The sequence below is a fragment of the Oncorhynchus mykiss genome, chromosome 7, assembly GCF_013265735.2.
Source record: "Oncorhynchus mykiss isolate Arlee chromosome 7, USDA_OmykA_1.1, whole genome shotgun sequence".
Taxonomy (NCBI): domain Eukaryota; kingdom Metazoa; phylum Chordata; class Actinopteri; order Salmoniformes; family Salmonidae; genus Oncorhynchus; species Oncorhynchus mykiss.
The window spans coordinates 7,495,674-7,518,648 of NC_048571.1; the positions used below are offsets into that span (position 1 = coordinate 7,495,674).

Sequence of the window (22,975 nt, forward strand, 5' to 3'; positions counted from 1 at the left end):
CGATGGATTGTGGTGTTTTAAGCATGGTAGTTCTGCAGACGTTTATTGTTGTAGCTTTAATCTTCTCCTCTGGCCTGTCTGTGTGATAGGAACAATACCAAGCTAATGGTGTGGCAGAGCTAAATCTCACATGCTATATGCCCTGCTTCTGCTGCTGAGGCTTTAGGGAGAGGAGGAGAGGAGGAGGGAGGAGAGGGGGAAGGAAGAGCGAGGGAAGGAGAGGGGAAGGGAGGAGAGGAGAGGAGGAGGGATTACAGAGGGAAGGAAGAGAGAGAGGAGGAGGAGAGAGGGAGGGAGGAGAGGGAGGGAGGAGAGAGAGAGAGAGGAAGGGAGGAGAGGAGGAGTGATTACAGAGGGAAGGAAGAGAGAGGGAAGGAGGAGAGGGGAAGGGAAGAGAGGGAGGAGAGGGAGGGAGGAGAGAGGGAAGGAAGAGAGAGGGAAGGAAGAGAGAGGGAAGGAGGAGAGTGGGAGGGAGGAGAAAGGGAGGGAGGAGAGGAGGTGGGAGGAGAGGGGGAAGGAGAAGCGGAGGAGGGAGGCAAGGAGGAGAGATGGGAAGAGATGGGGAAGGAAGAGAGGAGGAGGGAGGAAATGGGGAAGGAAGAGAGGGAGGGAGGGAGGAGAGGGGGAAGGATGAGAGAAGGAAGGGGGAAGGAGGAGAGGAGGAGGGAGGAAATGGGGAAGGAAGAGAGGGAGGGAGGAGAGGGGGAAGGAAGAGAGGGAGGGAGGAGAGGGGGAAGGAAGAGAGGAGGAGGGAGGAAAGGGGGAAGGAAGAGAGGGAGGGAGGAGAGGGGGAAGGAAGAGAGGAGGAGGGAGGAGAGGGGGAAGGAAGAGAAGGAGGGAGGAGAGGGGGAAGGAAGAGAGGAGGAGGGAGGGAAGAGGTAGGGAGGGAGGAGATAGGGAAGGAAGAGAGGGAGGAGAGGGGGAGGGAGGAAAAGAGGAAGGGGAAGGAGGAGGGAATAGATGGGGAAGGAGGAGAGGGGGAAGGAGGAGAAGAGGAGAGGGGGAAGGAGGAGAGGTGGAAGGAGGAGGGAATAGATGTGGAAGGAGGAGAGGGGGTAGGAGGAGAAGGGGAGGGAGGAGAGGGGGAAGGAGGAGAAGGGGAGGGAGGAGAGGAGGAAGGAGGAGAGGAGGAAGGGAGAAGGAGTAGGGAATAGATGGGGAAGGAGGAGAGGGAGAAGGAGGAGAAGGGGAGGGAGGAGAAGGAGAGGGAGGAGAGGGGAAAGGAGGAGAGGAGGAAGGGAGAAGGAGTAGGGAATAGATGGGGATGGAGGAGATGGAGATGGGGAAGGATGGAAGGCCGTGATCTGGATGATTTTGGGGGGAGGGCAGGGATGACAGTCTGTGCATGTAGAGGGAAGTCCTGGTCAGGTTTGGCCTGATGACCGTCTACCCTGTCCCACTTTACTGCTTAATTATTATGTATTATTATTTATTGACCTTGGGCTGTCATTTACTTTATGTTCATATTCTTATATTTTATTATTTCTTATTGTTGTTGCCTTGTCCAGAAGGAACCTGCAAGTAATCATTTAGTTGGACGGTGTATACCATGTGTATCCCTTACATACGACTAATATAACGTGAAACTTGAAACTTGCTGGTCTTCTACACCAAAGCAGTGGCCAACCCAGCTGGTTTGCAATAACATCTCCCTTCATCCTGCAACATGAGACCTCTTAACCAGCGCCCCTTCCGCTATCAGCCCTTAGATCAGGATGGGAATGAGCACCAGGGGCATCGTGGGGGGTCGTGGGAAGGGAATGGAGGTCACAAACATTCTGCTACGACTCCTTCGTGTGTGGTGGGTGTTAGGTTCCATACTGTGTATGTTCTATTCTATTATTTTCTATTCATTTCTATTCTATTATTTTCTATTAATTTCTATTCTATTATTTTGTATTATATTATTTATATTATTTTATTTAAATTATTTTCTATGCTATTCTATTATTTTCTATTCTATTATTTTCTATTCTATTATTTTCTATTCTATTATTTTCTATTCTATTATTTTCTATTCTATTATTTTCTATTCTATTATTTTCTATTCTATTATTTTCTATTCTATTATTTTCTATTCTATTATTTTCTATTCTATTTCTTTTATATTATTTTACATTCTATTCTATTGTTTTATATTCTATTCTATTATTTTATTTATTTTATTTTCTATTCTATTATTTTCTATTCTAATATAAAAAATTAAAAAATTATATTCTATTATTTTATTTATTTTACATTCTATTCTATTATTTTATATTCTAATATTTAAAAAATTAAAAAATATTATATTATTTTCTGTTCTATTATTTTCTATTATTTCCTGTTCTATTATGTTATATTATTTAATGTTATATTATTTTCTATTCTATTATGTTCTATGATTTTGTTTCATTGTTACATACCTGAGAGGGAAAACATCTCAAGATGTCAGCCTTATCTCTCTTCGCTGCTTTCAAATCTGGTCGGCCCTCAAGTCACCTTTACCCACGGAAGAGAAAATCCCCCAAATTGAACCAAATGTGTGTTGTGTTAGTGCCAGAGGTAAATGTCAATGCTTCTCTGATTGGATGCATCTAGACAGAGATGAAAGCGCCCCAAGCATCAGAGCCGAGGCTGGAGCTGTGTTAGGGCCCCGGGGTTAGGGCATAGGGGATCTGTGGTAGGAAGTGAGAGGTAGGAGGGTTGTCTTAGGGCATGTAGAGCATCATCAATCCTCTGACCTAGTCTGTAGTCTCCTAGTCATCCACCACCTCAGGAGAACTGTCTGATTCAACACTTCAGGACGTACAACAGGATTAAACAAACAAACAAACACAACTCAGAATAATTTGATTTGGTGCCAGATGTTGAGTAAAATGTTGACTTCATAGTCTTATTGTAGAGAGCATAGAGAGGGTTACTAATATTGTATTGTGGTAGATTCACCATTTCATAATGCAGAATATAAACCATTATTAGTGTATTAAACATGTAATATTATAAATCATATGGGAATACATTTCTGTCAGAAATGGTCTCCCAGAAAGACATTTAGGAAGAGGGTTTTATCTGTCAGAAATGGTCTCCCAGAAAGACATTTATGAAGAGGGTTTTATCTGTCAGAAATGGTCTCCCAGAAAGACATTTATGAAGAGGGTTTTATCTGTCAGAAATGGTCTCCCAGAAAGACATTTAGGAAGAGGGTTTTATCTGTCAGAAATGGTCTCCCAGAAAGACATTTAGGAAGAGGGTTTTATCTGTCAGAAATGGTCTCCCAGAAAGACATTTAGGAAGAGGGTTTTATCTGTCAGAAATGTCCTTTTTAGATGCAACATCTGGTCTGATGGCTCCAACCAACCAGACAGATAGGATACTGGGGATCCAACAAGAATCAGACTACTACAGTACTAGTACTGCTTCAGGTTATATACGCCCAATGTACTGGCCAACCTTTGGGCTCCCGGGTGGTACAGCGGTCTAAGGCACTGAGACCTGGGACACCAGGTGGTTGTAATCTTTTATTTAACTGAATTATCTAATTATTAATGAATTATCAGGTAGAACAGAAAACCAACATTAATCTGGACCTCGTAGGGTCAGACTTGAATAACCCTGTCGTAGTATGTCTATCCTGGGTTCTGCTGGTCAGTCAGTCAGTCAGTGAGTGACATGTTCCCTCCTGCCCAGCCAAGCCCATCTTTCCACTCTGACTATAGTCTCTATCACTGTCTGTATCTGTAGCTGTTGTGTTCTGCTCCCCAGAGCCTGGTCCCACTCATCTGACTGTGTAACACTGTATTTCTCCTCTCCTCTCCTCTCCTCTCCTCTCCTCTCCTCTCCTCTCCTCTCCTCTCCTATCATTCTCTTCTTCTCCTCTCTCCTCTCCTATCATTCTCCTCCTCTCCTCTCCTTTCATTCTCCTCTCCTCATCTCCTCTCACTCACTCTCCTCTCCTCTCCTCTCCTCTCCTCTCCTCTCCTCTCCTCTCCTCTCCTCTCCTCTCCTCTCCTCTCCTGTCCTGTCCTGTCCTGTCCTGTCCTGTCCTGTCCTGTCCTGTCCTGTCCTGTATCTGTTTCTGTAGCTATAACTCAGTCTGGAAGCCAGTCTGGACCGGAGGGCAGAACACCCCACTCCCACCCTCCCACCCAACAGAAGGGGCTTCACCTACAAGATAGAGCTTTTGAAACTAACACATTCAGCTCACTTCACAATGCTATTCCATTCCATTCTACTCTATTCTAGAGAAAACTGGGGCAGGTTATTGCAGTGGGTATTTGATACAGGGATGTTTGTATTCCTCGTAAGTCAATAAAGGTTCAACCAGGCTGTCAAAGCTGATAACCCACATTAACCACACAGTTAGTACATCATTAAGAGTGAGTATTACTGTAGATGCTGACGCATATCCTGTCTAGTTTTGGGGCGGCAGGTAGTCTAGTGGTTAGAGCAGGTAGCCTAGTGGTTAGAGCAGGTAGCCTAGTGGTTAGAGCAGGTAGCCTAGTGGTTAGAGCAGGTAGCCTAGTGGTTAGAGCAGGTAGCCTAGTGGTTAGAGCAGGTAGCCTAGTGGTTAGAGCAGGTAGCCTAGTGGTTAGAGCAGGTAGCCTAGTGGTTAGAGCAGGTAGCCTAGTGGTTAGAGCAGGTAGCCTAGTGGTTAGAGCAGGTAGCCTAGTGGTTAGAGCAGGTAGTCTAGTGGTTAGAGCAGGTAGCCTAGTGGTTAGAGCAGGTAGCCTAGTGGTTAGAGCAGGTAGCCTAGTGGTTAGAGCAGGTAGCCTAGTGGTTAGAGCAGGTAGTCTAGTGGTTAGAGCAGGTAGCCTAGTGGTTAGAGCAGGTAGCCTAGTGGTTAGAGCAGGTAGCCTAGTGGTTAGAGCAGGTAGCCTAGTGGTTAGAGCAGGTAGCCTAGTGGTTAGAGCAGGTAGCCTAGTGGTTAGAGCAGGTAGTCTAGTGGTTAGAGCAGGTAGCCTAGTGGTTGGAGCAGGTAGCCTAGTGGTTGGAGCGTTGTGCCAGTAACTGAAAGGTTGCTGGATCGAATCCCTGAGCTGACAAAGTAAAAATCTGTTGTTCTGCCCCTGAACAAGGCAGTTAACCCACTGTTCCTAGACCAGTTAACCTACTGTTCCTAGACCAGTTAACCCACTGTTCCTAGACCAGTTAACCTACTGTTCCTAGACCAGTTAACCCACTGTTCCTAGACCAGTTAACCTACTGTTCCTAGACCAGTTAACCCACTGTTCCTAGACCAGTTAACCCACTGTTCCCCAGTAGGCCGTCATTGTAAAATACACATTTGTTTGTAGGCTACAGTTAGTAGACTACAGTTAGTAGGATACAGTTAGTAGGTTACAGTTAGTAGGTTACAGTTAGTAGGATACAGTTAGTAGGTTACAGTTAGTAGGATACAGTTAGTAGGATACAGTTAGTAGGATACAGTTAGTAGACTACAGTTAGTAGACTACAGTTAGTAGGATACAGTTAGTAGGATACAGTTAGTAGGATACAGTTAGTAGACTACAGTTAGTAGACTACAGTTAGTAGGATACAGTTAGTAGGTTACAGTTAGTAGGTTACAGTTAGTAGGATACAGTTAGTAGGTTACAGTTAGTAGGATACAGTTAGTAGGATACAGTTAGTAGGATACAGTTAGTAGGTTACAGTTAATAGGATACAGTTAGTAGGATACAGTTAGTAGACTACAGTTAGTAGACTACAGTTAGTAGGATACAGTTAGTAGGTTACAGTTAGTAGGATACAGTTAGTAGGATACAGTTAGTAGGTTACAGTTAGTAGGATACAGTTAGTAGGATACAGTTAGTAGGATACAGTTAGTAGACTACAGTTAGTAGACTACAGTTAGTAGGATACAGTTAGTAGGTTACAGTTAGTAGGATACAGTTAGTAGGATACAGTTAGTAGGATACAGTTAGTAGGATACAGTTAGTAGGATACATTTAATAAGATACAGTTAGTAGACTACAGTTAGTAGACTACAGTTAGTAGACTACAGTTAGTAGGTTACAGTTAGTAGGATACAGTTAGTAGGATACAGTTAGTAGGATACAGTTAGTAGGATACATTTAATAAGATACAGTTAGTAGACTACAGTTAGTAGGATACATTTAATAAGATACAGTTAGTAGGATACAGTTAGTAGACTACAGTTAGTAGACTACAGTTAGTAGACTACAGTTAGTAGGATACAGTTAGTAGGATACAGTTAGTAAGATACAGTTAGTAGACTACAGTTAGTAGACTACAGTTAGTAGACTACAGTTAGTAGACTACAGTTAGTAGGATACAGTTAGTAGACTACAGTTAGTAGACTACAGTTAGTAGACTACAGTTAGTAGACTACAGTTAGTAGGATACAGTTAGTAGACTACAGTTAGTAGACTACAGTTAGTAGACTACAGTTAGTAGACTACAGTTAGTAGGATACAGTTAGTAGACTACAGTTAGTAGGATACAGTTAGTAGACTGCAATTAGTAGGATACAGTTAGTAGGTTAAAATATGCTGTAATACACCTGGCTGGGAACTGGACCTGTCTCTCTCTCTCTCTTTCTCTTTCTCTGTCTCTGTCTCTCTCTTTCTCTCTTTCTCTCTGTCTCTGTCTCTCTCTTTCTCTCTTTCTCTCTCGCTCTCTCTCTCTCTCTCTCCCTCTCTCTCTCTCTCTGTGTGTGTGTCTCGCTCTCTGTCTCTCTCTCTCTCTCTCTCTCTCTCTCTCTCTCTCTCTCTCTCTCTCTCTCTTTCTCTCAATTTCAATTAAATTAAATTCAAAGGGTTTTATTGGTGTGGGAAACGTATGTTTACATTTAAGTAGACTACAGTTAGTAGACTACAGTTAGTAGACTACAGTTAGTAGACTACAGTTAGTAGGATACAGTTAGTAGACTACAGTTAGTAGACTACAGTTAGTAGACTACAGTTAGTAGACTACAGTTAGTAGGATACAGTTAGTAGACTACAGTTAGTAGGATACAGTTAGTAGACTGCAATTAGTAGGATACAGTTAGTAGGTTAAAATATGCTGTAATACACCTGGCTGGGAACTGGACCTGTCTCTCTCTCTCTCTTTCTCTTTCTCTGTCTCTGTCTCTCTCTTTCTCTCTTTCTCTCTGTCTCTGTCTCTCTCTTTCTCTCTTTCTCTCTCTCTCGCTCTCTCTCTCTCTCTCTCCCTCTCTCTCTCTCTCTGTGTGTGTGTCTCGCTCTCTGTCTCTCTCTCTCTCTCTCTCTCTCTCTCTCTCTCTCTCTCTCTCTCTCTCTCTTTCTCTCAATTTCAATTCAATTAAATTCAAAGGGTTTTATTGGTGTGGGAAACATATGTTTACATTGTCAAAGCAAGTGAAATAAATAATAAACAAAAATGAAATAGCATCTGGTCTGCTCCTGAGGTCTAAGACACTGCATCTCGGTGCTAGAGGCGTCACTATAGACCCTGCTCCTGAGGTCTAAGACACTGCATCTCAGTGCTAGAGGTGTCACTATAGACCCTAGTTCGATTACAGGCTGTATCACAACCGGACATGATTGGGAGTCCCTTAGGGCGGTGCACAATTGGCCCAGCGACGTCGGGGTTAGGGTTTGGCCGGGGTAGGTCGTCATTGTAAATAATAATTTGTTCTTAACTGACTTGCCTAGTGAAATAAAGGTTGAAATAAAAACAATTATAAAATAAATAAACAAAAAATGTACAGTAAACATTAACACTCATAAAATGTCCAGAATAATAAGTGAAAGGAGAGACCTAGTCAGCTGCAACTGAATGTCTTCAACTGAAATGTGTCTTCCGCATTGAACCCAACCCCTCTGAATCAGAGGTGCCTTAATCAATATCTACGTCATCGGGGTGCGGGGAATAAACACATTTCAAATGTCATATTATGTGCAAATAGTTCAAGTACACAAGGGGAAATAAATCAACGTAAATATGAGTTGTATTTACAACGGTGTTTGTTCTTCACTGGTTGCCCTTTTCTTGTGGCAACAGGTCACAAATCTTGCTCCTGTGATGGCACACTGTGGTATTTCACCCAATTTGTTTTCAAATTCTTTGTGAGTCTGTGTAATCTGATGGAAATATGTGTCTCTAATATGGTCATACATTTGGCAGGAGGTTAGGAATTGCAGCTCAGTTTCCACCTCATTTTGTGGGCAGTGTGCACAGCGGCATTTCTCAATAGCAAGGCTATACTCACCGAGTCTCTCTCGTTCCCTCTCTCTCTGAACACAAGTCATTTAAAATGACACGGTGAGATTATAAATATTTTAATAAAGTAGTCCATCATGATCTGAGCTGTTTGTAGGGAGTCCTACGGAGGGCGCCATCACACACTGAGCATACGATCACCACTCTCCCGACCACCCAGGTCCCCACATAGCCCTGCAACACTTTCAGCACGTGGAGAGAGAGGGGAGGGACAACTCCACTGGCTCATGGTCTCGGTATAAATACCGTCAAAAAGTCTCGTTCGCGTTGTAGTCGACACCAGACACAGTACTGACAAAGGACGCAGACATCAGAGAGGAGAAACGGATTTATTACGCTCCGAGTATCTGCTGTTTTCTGTTATTCATGTGTGTGTGTGTGTGTGTGCTCTCTTCAAACAACGTGGAGCTCTCTATAGCGAACTGTCCGTCAACTGACATCAATGAAGGAGAGAATATCTAGTCAGAAAGTATCTGTTCAGTCCGGGATGGATCCTAGTCAGATTGTGAAGTGTAAAATAGTTGTGGTCGGGGACAGTCAATGTGGGAAGACTGCTCTACTACACGTTTTTGCAAAGGATATCTTCCCAGAGGTGAGTTCAAAGAATTGTCTGCTTGATAGCTAAATGTAACAAAAGTTTGTTATAACTAATTAATACTACTACTACTACTAATAATAATATTTGTTATTACTTGTCTATAATGATCTATGATTGTCTCTTTTTTCTTTAGAGTTACATGCCCACAGTGTTCGAGAATTACACGGCCAGTTTTGAAATAGACACGAAAAGAATAGAGCTCAGCCTATGGGACACGTCAGGTAATGATCCATTTCATTTCTTTAATCTATCTATGTTGCCATAACTCTATGACCCAGTCTCCCCTATTATAATATTTAGTTTAGATGTATATAACCTGGGTAAATGTCTATAACCTGGGTAGATGTATATAACCTGGGTAGATGTATATAACCTGGGTAAATGTATATAACCTGGGTAAATGTATATAACCTGGGTAAATGTATATAACCTGGCTAAATGTATATAACCTGGGTAGATGGATATAACCTGGGTAGATGTATATAACCTGGGTAGATGTATATAACCTGTATATAACCTGGGTAAATGTATATAACCTGGGTAAATGTATATAACCTGGGTAAATGTATATAACCTGGGTAGATGCAGGATAAATGCTTTATGCATTGTTTGCCTTTGGCTTCCATGATGCCCATTGATCACAGTTGCTGTCCATTAGAAATGCAGCTGCCAGGCATGTCAGGACCTGTTGGTCTCACAGTGTGTGCAGCATGCGTGTCATGGAGGAATACATCTGTTAACAGTGATGAATATTTCATTTTTAATGAAACTAAATGATCTATTATTTATTATCAAGTTCTGGTTTGTTACATGCTTAGAAGAAGTCATGATGCTACTGTGGAATTGTAGGGATGGACCAGCTGGTTGAACCATTCAGACAGACACCACTGACCAAATGTTCTACCATGCTTCTTCAGCCCTCCCCCTCAACAAAGACACCATGCAGCCAATCAGTAACAGTGAGAAGACTGTCCTCCCTCCAGACAAACTGCCATTTCTGTACCTGGTGCAGTTTATTAGTCTTATACTGGCCTCTTCCAGTATACTGGTTTCTAGTGTTGAGGAGTTAACCTCATGGGATCTCCATCCATGCTGGAAGTCTGGAAGTAATTATGTGTTGTAGCCCCACTCTCCTCCAGCCGGATCCCCAGCCCTCTCCCTTCCGTAGCCCCACTCTCCCCCAGCCCAATCCCCAGCCCTCTCCTTTCCGTAGCCCCACTCTCCTCCAGCCGGATCCCCAGCCCTCTCCTTTCCGTAGCCCCACTCTCCTCCAGCCCAATCCCCAGCCCTCTCCCTTCCGTAGCCCCACTCTCCCCCAGCCGGATCCCCAGCCCTCTCCCTTCCGTAGCCCCACTCTCCCCCAGCCCAATCCCCAGCCTTCTCCTTTCCGTAGACCCACTCTCCTCCAGCCGGATCCCCAGCCCTCTCCCTTCCGTAGCCCCACTCTCCCCTAGCCCTCTCCCTTCCATTGTTCCACACTCCCTAGCCCTCTCCCTTTCTTGGCCCCACTCTCCCCCAGCCCAATCCCCAGCCCTCTCTCTTCCATTGCTCCACACTCCCCCAGCCCTCTCCCTTCCATCGCTCCACACTCCCCCAGCCCTCTCCCTTCCACTGCTCCACACTACCCTAGCCCTCTCCCTTCCATTGCTCCACACTCCCCTAGCCCTCTCCCTTCCATTGCTCCACACTCCCCGAGCCCTCTCTCTTCCATTGCTCCACACTCCCCGAGCCCTCTCCCTTCCATTGCTCCACACTCCCCCAGCCCAATCCCCAGCCCTCTCTCTTCCATTGCTCCACACTACCCTAGCCCTCTCCCTTCCATCGCTCCACACTCCCCCAGCCCTCTCCCTTCCACTGCTCCACACTACCCTAGCCCTCTCCCTTCCATTGCTCCACACTCCCCTAGCCCTCTCCCTTCCATTGCTCCACACTCCCCGAGCCCTCTCTCTTCCATTGCTCCACACTCCCCGAGCCCTCTCCCTTCCATTGCTCCACACTCCCCCAGCCCTCTCCCTTCCATTGCTCCACACTCCCCCAGCCCTCTCCCTTCCATTGCACCACACTCCCCCAGCCCTGTCCCTTCCATTGCTCCAGACTCCCCCAGCCCTGCCCCTTCCATTGCTCCACACTCCCCCAGCCCTCTCCCTTCCATTGCTCCACAATCCCTCAGCACACTCCCTGCTTAAGCCCCACTTTCCCTCAGCCCAATCCCCAGCCCTCTCCCTTCCGTAGCCCCACACTCCCCCAGCCCTCTCCCTGCTTAAGCCCCACTCTCCCCCAGCCCAATCCCCAGCCCTCTCCCTTCCGTAGCCCCACACTCCCCAGCCCTCTCCCAGCCCTCAGCTGTCCCCTGCCTGGACTGTGCTTGTAACCTGGGGGTGGTGGAGGTGGAGGTGGTAGTTCAAGCTGGGGCTCTGTTGCCGAGTGGGTCTGTTTGTCTGTCTGGTTGGCTGTAGAGGGACTGTCTGTCTGCCTGTTTGGCTGTAGTGGGACTGTCTGTCTGTAATGTAGTGTAGAGGGACTGTCTGTCTATAGTGTAGTGTAGAGGGAGTGTCTGTCTGTAATGTAGAGGGACTGTCTGTCTGTAGTGTAGAGGGACTGTCTGTCTGTAGTGTAGAGGGAGTGTCTCTGTAGTGTGGAGGGACTGTCTGTCTATAGTGTAGTGTAGAGGGAGTGTCTGTCTGTAATGTAGAGGGACTGTCTGTCTGTAGTGTAGAGGGACTGTCTGTCTGTAGTGTAGAGGGAGTGTCTCTGTAGTGTGGAGGGACTGTCTGTCTGTAGTGTAGTGTAGAGGGAGTGTCTGTCTGTAGTGTAGAGGGACTGTCTGTCTGTAGTGTAGAGGGAGTGTCTGTCTGTAGTGTAGAGGGAGTGTCTCTGTAGTGTGGAGGGACTGTCTGTCTGTAGTGTGGAGGGACTGTCTGTCTGTAGTGTAGAGGGACTGTCTGTCTGTCTTTCTGCTGATTTCTTCAGTAGGTCTCCTGAGCCTTTCCTAGGCACGACTCTGTGATTGGCTCAGCTTCAGTGGGCAAACACAGAACTGGTGTGTGTGTGTGTGTGTGTGTGGTGTGTTGTGTTGTGTGTGTATGTGTGGTGTGTTGTGTGTGCGTACTGCAGAGCCTATGTATCCCCTAATGGGAACCCCTCTTTTATTCAGTAGGGCCTCTGAGCGACTGGCTTATCCCATGCCTCTATCCAGGCTTTAACAAGGTAGAGACACCTGAGCTCTGCTCATTACCAGGACTGAGCTGCACATTGATGGGCTCTGCCTCCCTGTCCGCTTTGTTTTCAAGCAGGAATAGAGGAAGGGAAGGAGCATAGCCAAACAGGAGTGGAGGTGCAGCAGACTAACAGAAATTCTCACAGTAAAAACGAAAAAGTAAGCTACTGGATATACAGTATAGTATAGAACACAACCCAGTAATACAGTATAGTATAGAACACAGCCCAGTAATACAGTATAGAATAGAACACAACCCAGTAATACAGTATAGTATAGAACACAACCCATTAATACAGTATAGTATAGAACACAACCCAGTAATACAATATAGTATAGAACACAACCCATTAATACAGTATAGTATAGAACACAACCCAGTAATACAGTATAGTATAGAACACAACCCAGTAATACAGTATAGTATAGAACACAACCCAGTAATACAGTATAGTATAGAACACAACCCAGTAATACAGTATAGTATAGAACACAACCCATTAATACAGTATAGTATAGAACACAACCCAGTAATACAGTATAGTATAGAACACAACCCAGTAATACAGTATAGTATAGAACACAACCAAGTAATATAGTATAGAACACAACCCAGTAATACAGTATAGTATAGAACACAACCCAGTAATACAGTATAGTATATAACACAACCCAGTAATACAGTATAGTATAGAACACAACCCAGTAATACAGTATAGTATAGAACACAACCCAGTAATACAGTATAGTATAGAACACAACCCATTAATGCATTATAGTATAGAACACAACCCAGTAATACAGTATAGTATATAACACAACCCATTAATACAGTATAGTATAGAACACAACCCAGTAATACAGTATAGTATAGAACACAACCCAGTAATACAGTAGAGTATAGAACACAACCCAGTAATACAGTATAGTATAATATAGAACACAACCCAGTAATACAGTATAGTATAGAACACAACCCAGTAATACAGTATAGTATATAACACAACCCAGTAATACAGTATAGTATAGAACACAATCCATTAATACAGTATAGTATAGAACACAACCCAGTAATACAGTATAGTATAGAACACAACCCAGTAATACAGTATAGTATAGAACACAACCCAGGAATATAGTATAGAACACAACCCAGTAATACAGTATAGTATAGAACACAACCCATTAATACTGTATAGTATATAACACAACCCAGTAATACAGTATAGTATAGAACACAACCCATTAATACTGTATAGTATATAACACAACCCAGTAATACAGTATAGTATAGAACACAACCCAGTAATACAGTATAGTATATAACACAACCCATTAATACAGTATAGTATAGAACACAACCCAGTAATACAGTATAGTATATAACACAACCCATTAATACAGTATAGTATAGAACACAACCCAGTAATACAGTATAGTATAGAACACAACCCAGTAATACAGTATAGTATAGAACACAGCCCAGTAATACAGTATAGTATAGTATAGAACACAACCCAGTAATACAGTATAGTATAGTATAATATAGAACACAACCCAGTAACAGGCCTTCCACTCACATATGGATATAAAGCAGTGGTATTCAAAGTCAGGTTCATGACCCCTAGTGGGGGAATTGCAGTTGGGTCGACAAATAAAATGATTTAAAAAAAATTAGAAGTACAAATGATTTTACTGCCTTGCTCAAGGGCAGAACGGCACATTTTTACACAAGCAACATTTTGGTTACTGTCCCAAAGCTTTAACCGCTAGGCTACCTGCTGCCCTCCTAGAAAATGGACTGGCTTTAAAGTTTTGTCATTAGATATGTGGTGGGGGGGAAAGGGGTTCCCCAGAAATGATGGCGAAAAAAATGGGGTCCCTGCGGAAAAAAGTTGAAATACCACTGACATAAAGCTATTGAACCCATATCAACTCACTGTCCTAACTCTTAAATAAAGGGTGCAGGCAGACAGCCAATCACCTTAGCAAACTGCCTCAGGCACACACCTCCACTTTCAACATCCAAGGAGAGACGCAATGACAGGAACGTTACAAAGAAACATTTCAACACCCCGTAGCCCAGCCGACAGGCCTCTAACCTTTAACCCTGAAGGTGAAGGAGCACACAGAGGACAAATGGGAGTTCATAACTTCCCAGGACATGACCTTAACGACCTCCATTTTACTGTTACCCCCTGACTGACTGTCTGTGGTTCATTAACTGCATCACAGATAAACAGAGAACAAATGCGCCAGGGTCAGTCCACCACCACTTCGTACTGTAGGGAGTCCTGGGAGGGTCAGGGGGATGTGGGTTCCTTCCTGGGAGGGGCAGGGGTCAGGGGGATGTGGGTTCCTTCCTGGAAGGGGCAGGGTGATGTGGGTTCCTTCCTGGGAGGGTCAGGGGGATGTGGGTTCCTTCCTTGGAGGGTCAGGGGGATGTGGGTTCCTTCCTGGGAGGGTCAGGGGGATGTGGGTTCCTTCCTGGGAGGGTTAGGGGGATGTGGGTTCCTTCCTGGGAGGGGCAGGGGGATGTGGGTTCCTTCCTGGGAGGGGCAGGGGGATGTGGGTTCCTTCCTGGGAGGGGCAGGGGGTTGTGCATTTCAGTCTGGGAGGGTCAGGGGTCAGGGGGATGTGGGTTCGTTCCTGGGAGGGTCAAAGGATTGTGCGTTTCAGTTTGTAAGGGTTAGTGGGGGCTCCAGTTCCACAGATGCCTGAGTTCCTGCCCCCCTACTGCTCCCTGGCAAGACAAGCGGCAGAGGGAAACGTATTGATTAGTCCTGGGGCTGCTGAGTTAGTTAGGGAGATTTCAAAGGGGGGAGTGAATCCCACAGCTGCTAACCTGCAGGCTCCTCCATATCAATCACATGCTGAGAAGAAGAGGGAGGACGGGGGATGAGGAGGAGGGGTGCTAGATACCGGGGATAAAGCTAGAGCTGAGCTGGGCTTATCTGCAGGAGCCATTCTCCCCAGGGCCGGATTTGGGAGCACCTACCTCCAGGGGGCCTTTCCTGCGATTGAAAACATTTTGCCATGGGACAGAGAGAAAATGTTGCAGTTTTATCATGAGGCTAAGATAAAATGTTGCAGTTTTATCATGAGGCTAAGAGGAAATGTTGCAGTTTTATCATGAGGCTAAGAGGAAATGTTGCAGTTTTATCATGAGGCTAAGAGAAAATGTAGCAGTTTTATCATGAGGCTAAGAAAAAATGTTGCAGTTTTATCATGAGGCTAAGAGAAAATGTTGCAGTTTTATCATGAGGCTAAGAGAAAATGTTGCAGTTTTATCATGAGGCTAAGAGAAAATGTTGCAGTTTTATCATGAGGCTAAGAGAAAATGTTGCAGTTTTATCATGAGGCTAAGAGGAAATGTTGCAGTTTTATCATGAGGCTAAGAGAAAATGTTGCAGTTTTATCATGAGGCTAAGAGAAAATGTTGCAGTTTTCAAGTGAATTTCCTGCAATTCTACACATTTTGCCATGACTTCTGTCATGTTCATATGTTATTTGAGGGGCCCCGACCTCCAGTGTTGGGGGTAGGGGGACGTGCCTGTTCGTAAATCCGTCCCTCATTCTCCCCCATTGGTCTATTGACCCATCTGAGAGGTTTGGAGGAAGTGGTCCTCAAGGTGTTTGTTGCTTTGTACCTGAGGCATCGATTCAGATGTGACTTATTTCAACAATATTACCTGTTCATTTTCTAAACGAATACAGTGGGAGACTATTTAGAAATGAAGGGAAATCAAAGAACCTCAGCGCCAGCTGGTTGCCGTCCTGTCTCCTCCCTCTCTCCCTGCCTCCACACACGCCTCCCGCATGACTGCTGTGTGATTCAGCGGCTGAGACAGGATGATGGATTGACTACTATCGCGTTTGTTGACACTGTTGTAGGCCGGGCCGTGCTCCGTGCACGCTGAACGCTTTGAGCCAGCCTATAGGAGGGAGACAGCAGCTGGTTCAACTCGACACAAAGAGGCCAGTGACACTCAGAGAGACAACCGTCAGGGTGATTGACCTTTCAGACGTTACACAGGCACCATTGACATTCCTCCACTAACTTGAATGCAAAGCATCTATACTGAATCCCAACCTGGATCCTGTGTGTTTCTGCCGTCAGTTGTTCACAGACTGCTGCCTGTCCACTCTGGCTGCCAGACAGCTGAGGTGGGCTCTGCTTTAGCAAGCTCCCAGGCCTTCCCTTCTACAGACCACGGTCAGCAGCCAGCCTTTGTTGCATCGGATCAATTTCTGGAGCTCGGCGAATTGGAGCCGCATGTTTCACATTCCGGGGACGAAAGGTTGCTACTTGCTACTGAACAAAGAGCCCTTTTGTAAACGTTGAGATCTTTCTGCAAACTTAAGAGGAGCGTTGCATATTTCCGTTGTTAACGTTGTTAACGTTGTTAGCCTGAAAGAAAACTCAATCAAATGAGTTTTTGCATGTCTGCATGCCTTAGATCAGCTGTACTGTATACTCATTTACACTGTGTGATCTGGGGAAACTGAATCCTATAGACTGTGTGACCTGGGTAACTGAATCATATAGACTGTGTGACCTGGGGAAACTGAATCCTATAGACTGTGTGACCTGGGTAACTGAATCATATAGACTGTGTGACCTGGGTAACTGACTCATATAGACTGTGTGATCTGGGTAACTGAATCATATAGACTGTGTGATCTGGGTAACTGAATCATATAGACTGTGTGTTACCTGGGTAACTGAATCATATAGACTGTGTGACCTGGGTAACTGAATCATATAGACTGTGTTACCTGGGTAACTGAATCATATAGACAGTGTGATCTGGGTAACTGAATCATATAGACTGTGTGTTACCTGGGTAACTGAATCATATAGACTGTGTGACCTGGGTAACTGAATCATATAGACTGTGTGACCTGGGTAACTGAATCATATAGACTGTGTGACCTGGGTAACTGAATCATATAGACTGTGTGACCTGGGGAAACTGAATCCTATAGACTGTGTGATCTGGGTAACTGAATCATATAGACTGTGTTACCTGGGGAAACTGAATCATATAGACTGTGTGACCTGGGTAACTGAATCACATAGACTGTGTGATCTGGGTAACTGAATCATATAGACTGTGTTAACTGGGGAAACTGAATCATATAGACTGTGTGACCTGGGTAACTGAATCACATAGACTGTGTGATCTGGGTAACTGAATCATATAGACTGTGTGATCTGGGTAACTGAATCATATAGACTGTGTTACCTGGGGAAACTGAATCATATAGACTCTGTGACCTGGGTAACTGAATCATATAGACTGTGTGACCTGGGTAACTGAATCATATAGACTGTGTGACCTGGGTAACTGAATCATATAGACTGTGTGACCTGGGGTAACTCACATACAAGGTACTGTGTATCATTCAGAACTCAGATTGTCTTAAACTCTCTTTGTCTCTCTCTCGCTCCCTCTCGCTCTCTCTCTCGCTCTCTCGCTCTCTCTCTCTCTCTCTCTCTCTCTCTCTCTCTCTCTCTGTTGTTCTTCACCTCTCACATTGACACACACTCCTTGCATTAGGGCCTTTTTCTTAAGTGGCATGCTTGAGGTTGATGGGATTCACAGGTCTGGCAGCAGGACTTGAGGTTGATGGGATTCACAGGTCTGGCAGCAGGACTAACTGTGGAATGAATGGTTCAGATGGAGCTGAACTGTTGTGGTACACACAGGGCTCCACTCAGCTGTCAGCTCAGCTGGCACCCTATTCCCTATGAAGTGCACTCAGCAAATGGGGTGCCATTTGGGACGCACACTAAGACTTAGAGCTCTGTGGTCAGGCCTCTCTCTCTCTGCCTCATCTGTCACTCTGAGGGCTGAAGAGAGAGACAGGGAGCATGTGTCAGCAGCTGCCTACTCCCCCAATGTGTGTGTGTGTGTCTGTCTGTCTGTCTGTCTGTCTGTCTGTCTGTCTGTCTGTCTGTAATAGAGATTGAGAGATTAAGAGATTAAGGGAGCAAGAGAAAAGGAGAGAGACAGAGAAGGAGAGAGAGAAGAGAACAAAAGAGGCAGAACAGTGGGTGGGTGTCTTCCTTCCTCTCAGATTAAAATGTCCTGAGGGGAACAAGGACGGAGCAGAAACTAATGAGGTGATAGTCAACAGGACTTTGTCCACTGTGGAACTTCCTCTCTCTGTGTGTGTGTGTGTGTGTGTGTGTGTGTGTGTGTGTGTGTGTGTGTGCGTGTGTGCGTGCGTGCTGCGTTCTATCAGCTGGGCACCAGGAGATGTCCTCACAGAGGTTCAGATCCAGCTGGGATGAAACAGACACATAGCAGCATCCTCCTATAACACTTCCATAAGAGAGCTATTTATGGCTGAGGAAAACACCCAAATACACTCCACTGATTGTCCTGGGATAGCCACAAACTTATTGTGAGGTTTTGAATCTGTCTTCTATAGAACTACATGACCCTTAGCAGCAACCCCATCCTCTATAAAATAACATTGAAAATCGCCCCCAGATTTCATGTGGAGGGAGGGTTTGTCACTATTCTGAATGTTGCCCCCAGATTTCATGTGGAGGGAGGGTTTGTCACTATTCTGAATGTTGCCCCCAGATTTCCTGTGGAGGGAGGGTTTGTCACTATTCTGAATGTTGCCCCCAGATTTCATGTGGAGGGAGGGTTTGTCACTATTCTGAATGTTGCCCCCAGATTTCCTGTGGAGGGAGGGTTTGTCACTATTCTGAATGTTGCCCCCAGATTTCATGTGGAGGGAGGGTTTGTCAGCATTCTGAATGTTGCCCCCAGATTTCCTGTGGAGGGAGGGTTTGTCAGCATTCTGAATGTTGCCCCCAGATTTCATGTGGAGGGAGGGTTTGTCAGTATTCTGAATGTTGCCCCCAGATTTCCTGTGGAGGGAGGGTTTGTCAGCATTCTGAATGTTGCCCCCAGATTTCCTGTGGAGGGAGGGTTTGTCAGTATTCTGAATGTTGCCTCCAGATTTCCTGTGGAGGGAGGGTTTGTCAGCATTCTGAATGTTGCCCCCAGATTTCCTGTGGAGGGAGGGTTTGTCACTATTCTGAATGTTGCCCCCAGATTTCCTGTGGAGGGAGGGTTTGTCAGTATTCTGAATGTTGCCCCCAGATATCCTGTGGAGGGAGGGTTTGTCAGCATTCTGAATGTCTGGATGTGGACTTATAGGACACTAAATATGTGTAACATATCCTTCTGCGTTCCTCTCCGTTGAGGACTGAGCAGCAAGCTCAGCAAGCTACCCCATCCTCAAAATCCTCTAACTGATCCTTACCCCATCCTCCACATCCTCTAACTGATCCTTACCCCCATCCTCAACATCCTCTAACTGATCCTTACCCCCATCCTCCACATCCTCTAACTGATCCTTACCCCCATCCTCCACATCCTCTAACTGATCCTTACCCCATCCTCCACATCCTCTAACTGATCCTTACCCCATCCTCAACATCCTCTAACTGATCCTTACCCCATCCTCCACATCCTCTAACTGATCCTTACCCCCATCCTCAACATCCTCTAACTGATCCTTACCCCATCCTCAACATCCTCTAACTGATCCTTACCCCATCCTCAACATCCTCTAACTGATCCTTACCCCCATCCTCAACATCCTCTAACTGATCCTTACCCCCATCCTCCACATCCTCTAACTGATCCTTACCCCATCCTCCACATCCTCTAACTGATCCTTACCCCCATCCTCAACATCCTCTAACTGATCCTTACCCCATCCTCCACATCCTCTAACTGATCCTTACCCCATCCTCCACATCCTCTAACTGATCCTTACCCCCATCCTCAACATCCTCTAACTGATCCTTACCCCATCCTCCACATCCTCTAACTGATCCTTACCCCATCCTCCACATCCTCTAACTGATCCTTACCCCCATCCTCAATATCCTCTAACTGATCCTTACCCCCATCCTCAACATCCTCTAACTGATCCTTACCCCATCCTCCACATCCTCTAACTGATCCTTACCCCCATCCTCTAACTGATCCTTACCCCCATCCTCAACATCCTCTAACTGATCCTTACCCCATCCTCCACATCCTCTAACTGATCCTTACCCCCATCCTCCACATCCTCTAACTGATCCTTACCCCCATCCTCAACATCCTCTAACTGATCCTTACCCCCATACTCAACATCCTCTAACTGATCCTTACCCCAATCCTCAACATCCTCTAACTGATCCTTACCCCATCCTCCACATCCTCTAACTGATCCTTACCCCCATCCTCAACATCCTCTAACTGATCCTTACCCCATCCTCCACATCCTCTAACTGATCCTTACCCCCATCCTCAACATCCTCTAACTGATCCTTACCCCATCCTCCACATCCTCTAACTGATCCTTACCCCCATCCTCAACATCCTCTAACTGATCCTTACCCCCATCCTCAACATCCTCTAACTGATCCTTACCCCCATCCTCAACATCCTCTAACTGATCCTTACCCCAATCCTCAACATCCTCTAACTGATCCTTACCCCCATCCTCAACATCCTCTAACTGATCCTTACCCCCATCCTCAACATCCTCTAACTGATCCTTACCCCAATCCTCAACATCCTCTAACTGATCCTTACCCCATCCTCAACATCCTCTAACTGATCCTTACCCCCATCCTCAACATCCTCTAACTGATCCTTACCCCCATCCTCAACATCCTCTAACTGATCCTTACCCCATCCTCAACATCCTCTAACTGATCCTTACCCCATCCTCAACATCCTCTAACTGATCCTTACCCCATCCTCAACATCCTCTAACTGATCCTTACCCCATTCTCAACATCCTCTAACTGATCCTTACCCCATCCTCCACATCCTCTAACTGATCCTTACCCCCATCCTCAACATCCTCTAACTGATCCTTACCCCCATCCTCAACATCCTCTAACTGATCCTTACCCCATCCTCAACATCCTCTAACTGATCCTTACCCCCATCCTCAACATCCTCTAACTGATCCTTACCCCATCCTCAACATCCTCTAACTGATCCTTACCCCATCCTCAACATCCTCTAACTGATCCTTACCCCATCCTCAACATCCTCTAACTGATCCTTACCCCCATCCTCAACATCCTCTAACTGATCCTTACCCCATCCTCAACATCCTCTAACTGATCCTTACCCCCATCCTCAACATCCTCTAACTGATCCTTACCCCATCCTCAACATCCTCTAATTGATCCTTACCCCCATCCTCAACATCCTCTAACTGATCCTTACCCCATCCTCAACATTCTCTAACTGATCCTTACCCCCATACTCAACATCCTCTAACTGATCCTTACCCCCATCCTCAACATCCTCTAACTGATCCTTACCCCCATCCTCAACATCCTCTAACTGATCCTTACCCCATCCTCAACATCCTCTAATTGATCCTTACCCCCATCCTCAACATCCTCTAACTGATCCTTACCCCATCCTCCACATCCTCTAACTGATCCTTACCCCCATCCTCAACATCCTCTAACTGATCCTTACCCCATCCTCAACATCCTCTAACTGATCCTTACCCCCATCCTCTAACTGATCCTTACCCCCATCCTCAACATCCTCTAACTGATCCTTACCCCATCCTCAACATCCTCTAACTGATCCTTACCCCATCCTCAACGTCCTCTAACTGATCCTTACCCCCATCCTCAACATCCTCTAACTGATCCTTACCCCCATCCTCAACATCCTCTAACTGATCCTTACCCCCATCCTCAACATCCTCTAACTGATCCTTACCCCATCCTCAACATCCTCTAACTGATCCTTACCCCATCCTCAACATCCTCTAACTGATCCTTACCCCCATCCTCAACATCCTCTAACTGATCCTTACCCCCATCCTCTAACTGATCCTTACCCCCATCCTCAACATCCTCTAACTGATCCTTACCCCCATCCTCAACATCCTCTAACTGATCCTTACCCCCATCCTCAACATCCTCTAACTGATCCTTACCCCCATCCTCAACATCCTCTAACTGATCCTTACCCCATCCTCAACATCCTCTAACTGATCCTTACCCCATCCTCAACATCCTCTAATTGATCCTTACCCCCATCCTCAACATCCTCTAACTGATCCTTACCCCATCCTCAACATCCTCTAACTGATCCTTACCCCCATCCTCAACATCCTCTAACTGATCCTTACCCCCATCCTCAACATCCTCTAACTGATCCTTACCCCCATCCTCTAACTGATCCTTACCCCCATCCTCAACATCCTCTAACTGATCCTTACCCCCATACTCAACATCCTCTAATTGATCCTTACCCCCATCCTCAACATCCTCTAACTGATCCTTACCCCCATCCTCAACATCCTCTAACTGATCCTTACCCCAATCCTCAACATCCTCTAACTGATCCTTACCCCAATCCTCAACATCCTCTAACTGATCCTTACCCCCATACTCAACATCCTCTAACTGATCCTTACCCCCATCCTCTAACTGATCCTTACCCCCATCCTCAACATCCTCTAACTGATCCTTACCCCCATACTCAACATCCTCTAATTGATCCTTACCCCCATCCTCAACATCCTCTAACTGATCCTTACCCCCATCCTCAACATCCTCTAACTGATCCTTACCCCAATCCTCAACATCCTCTAACTGATCCTTACCCCCATCCTCAACATCCAACATCCAACCAAACACAGTGTTTTTATGATCAGCCCTATTACGGCCATCTTTGCAGTAGCTATAGAGAGAAACCCTGGCCTGGGCGGGTCTGAAATGACACAATATTCCCTATATCGTGCACTTACATAGAGCACTCAAAAGTAGTGCACGATATAGGGAATAGGGTGTGTGGCAGGGCAGGAGGACGATGAATGGATGTTGATCCAGCTTCTTCCAGATACTGCATTCCTTCCTGTGTGCGGGTGGGTGTGTGTGGTGGCTTCCTCTGGGCATGTGGAAAAGACCT

General features: G+C 45.6%; 1 protein-coding gene across 1 annotated transcript in view; it reads left to right on the top strand.

Moving 5' to 3' along the window:
- Positions 1-8,336: 8,336 nt before the first annotated feature.
- The window catches only part of LOC110495398 (rho-related GTP-binding protein RhoE-like), a 19,832-nt gene continuing 5,193 nt past the window's right edge, over positions 8,337-22,975 (top strand). The window contains exons 1-2 of the mRNA XM_036982330.1: positions 8,337-8,776; positions 8,916-9,003. Coding sequence (XP_036838225.1) covers positions 8,627-8,776; positions 8,916-9,003 — 238 coding nt within the window. The 5' untranslated portion in view covers positions 8,337-8,626. The remainder of the gene's footprint in view (positions 8,777-8,915; positions 9,004-22,975) is intronic.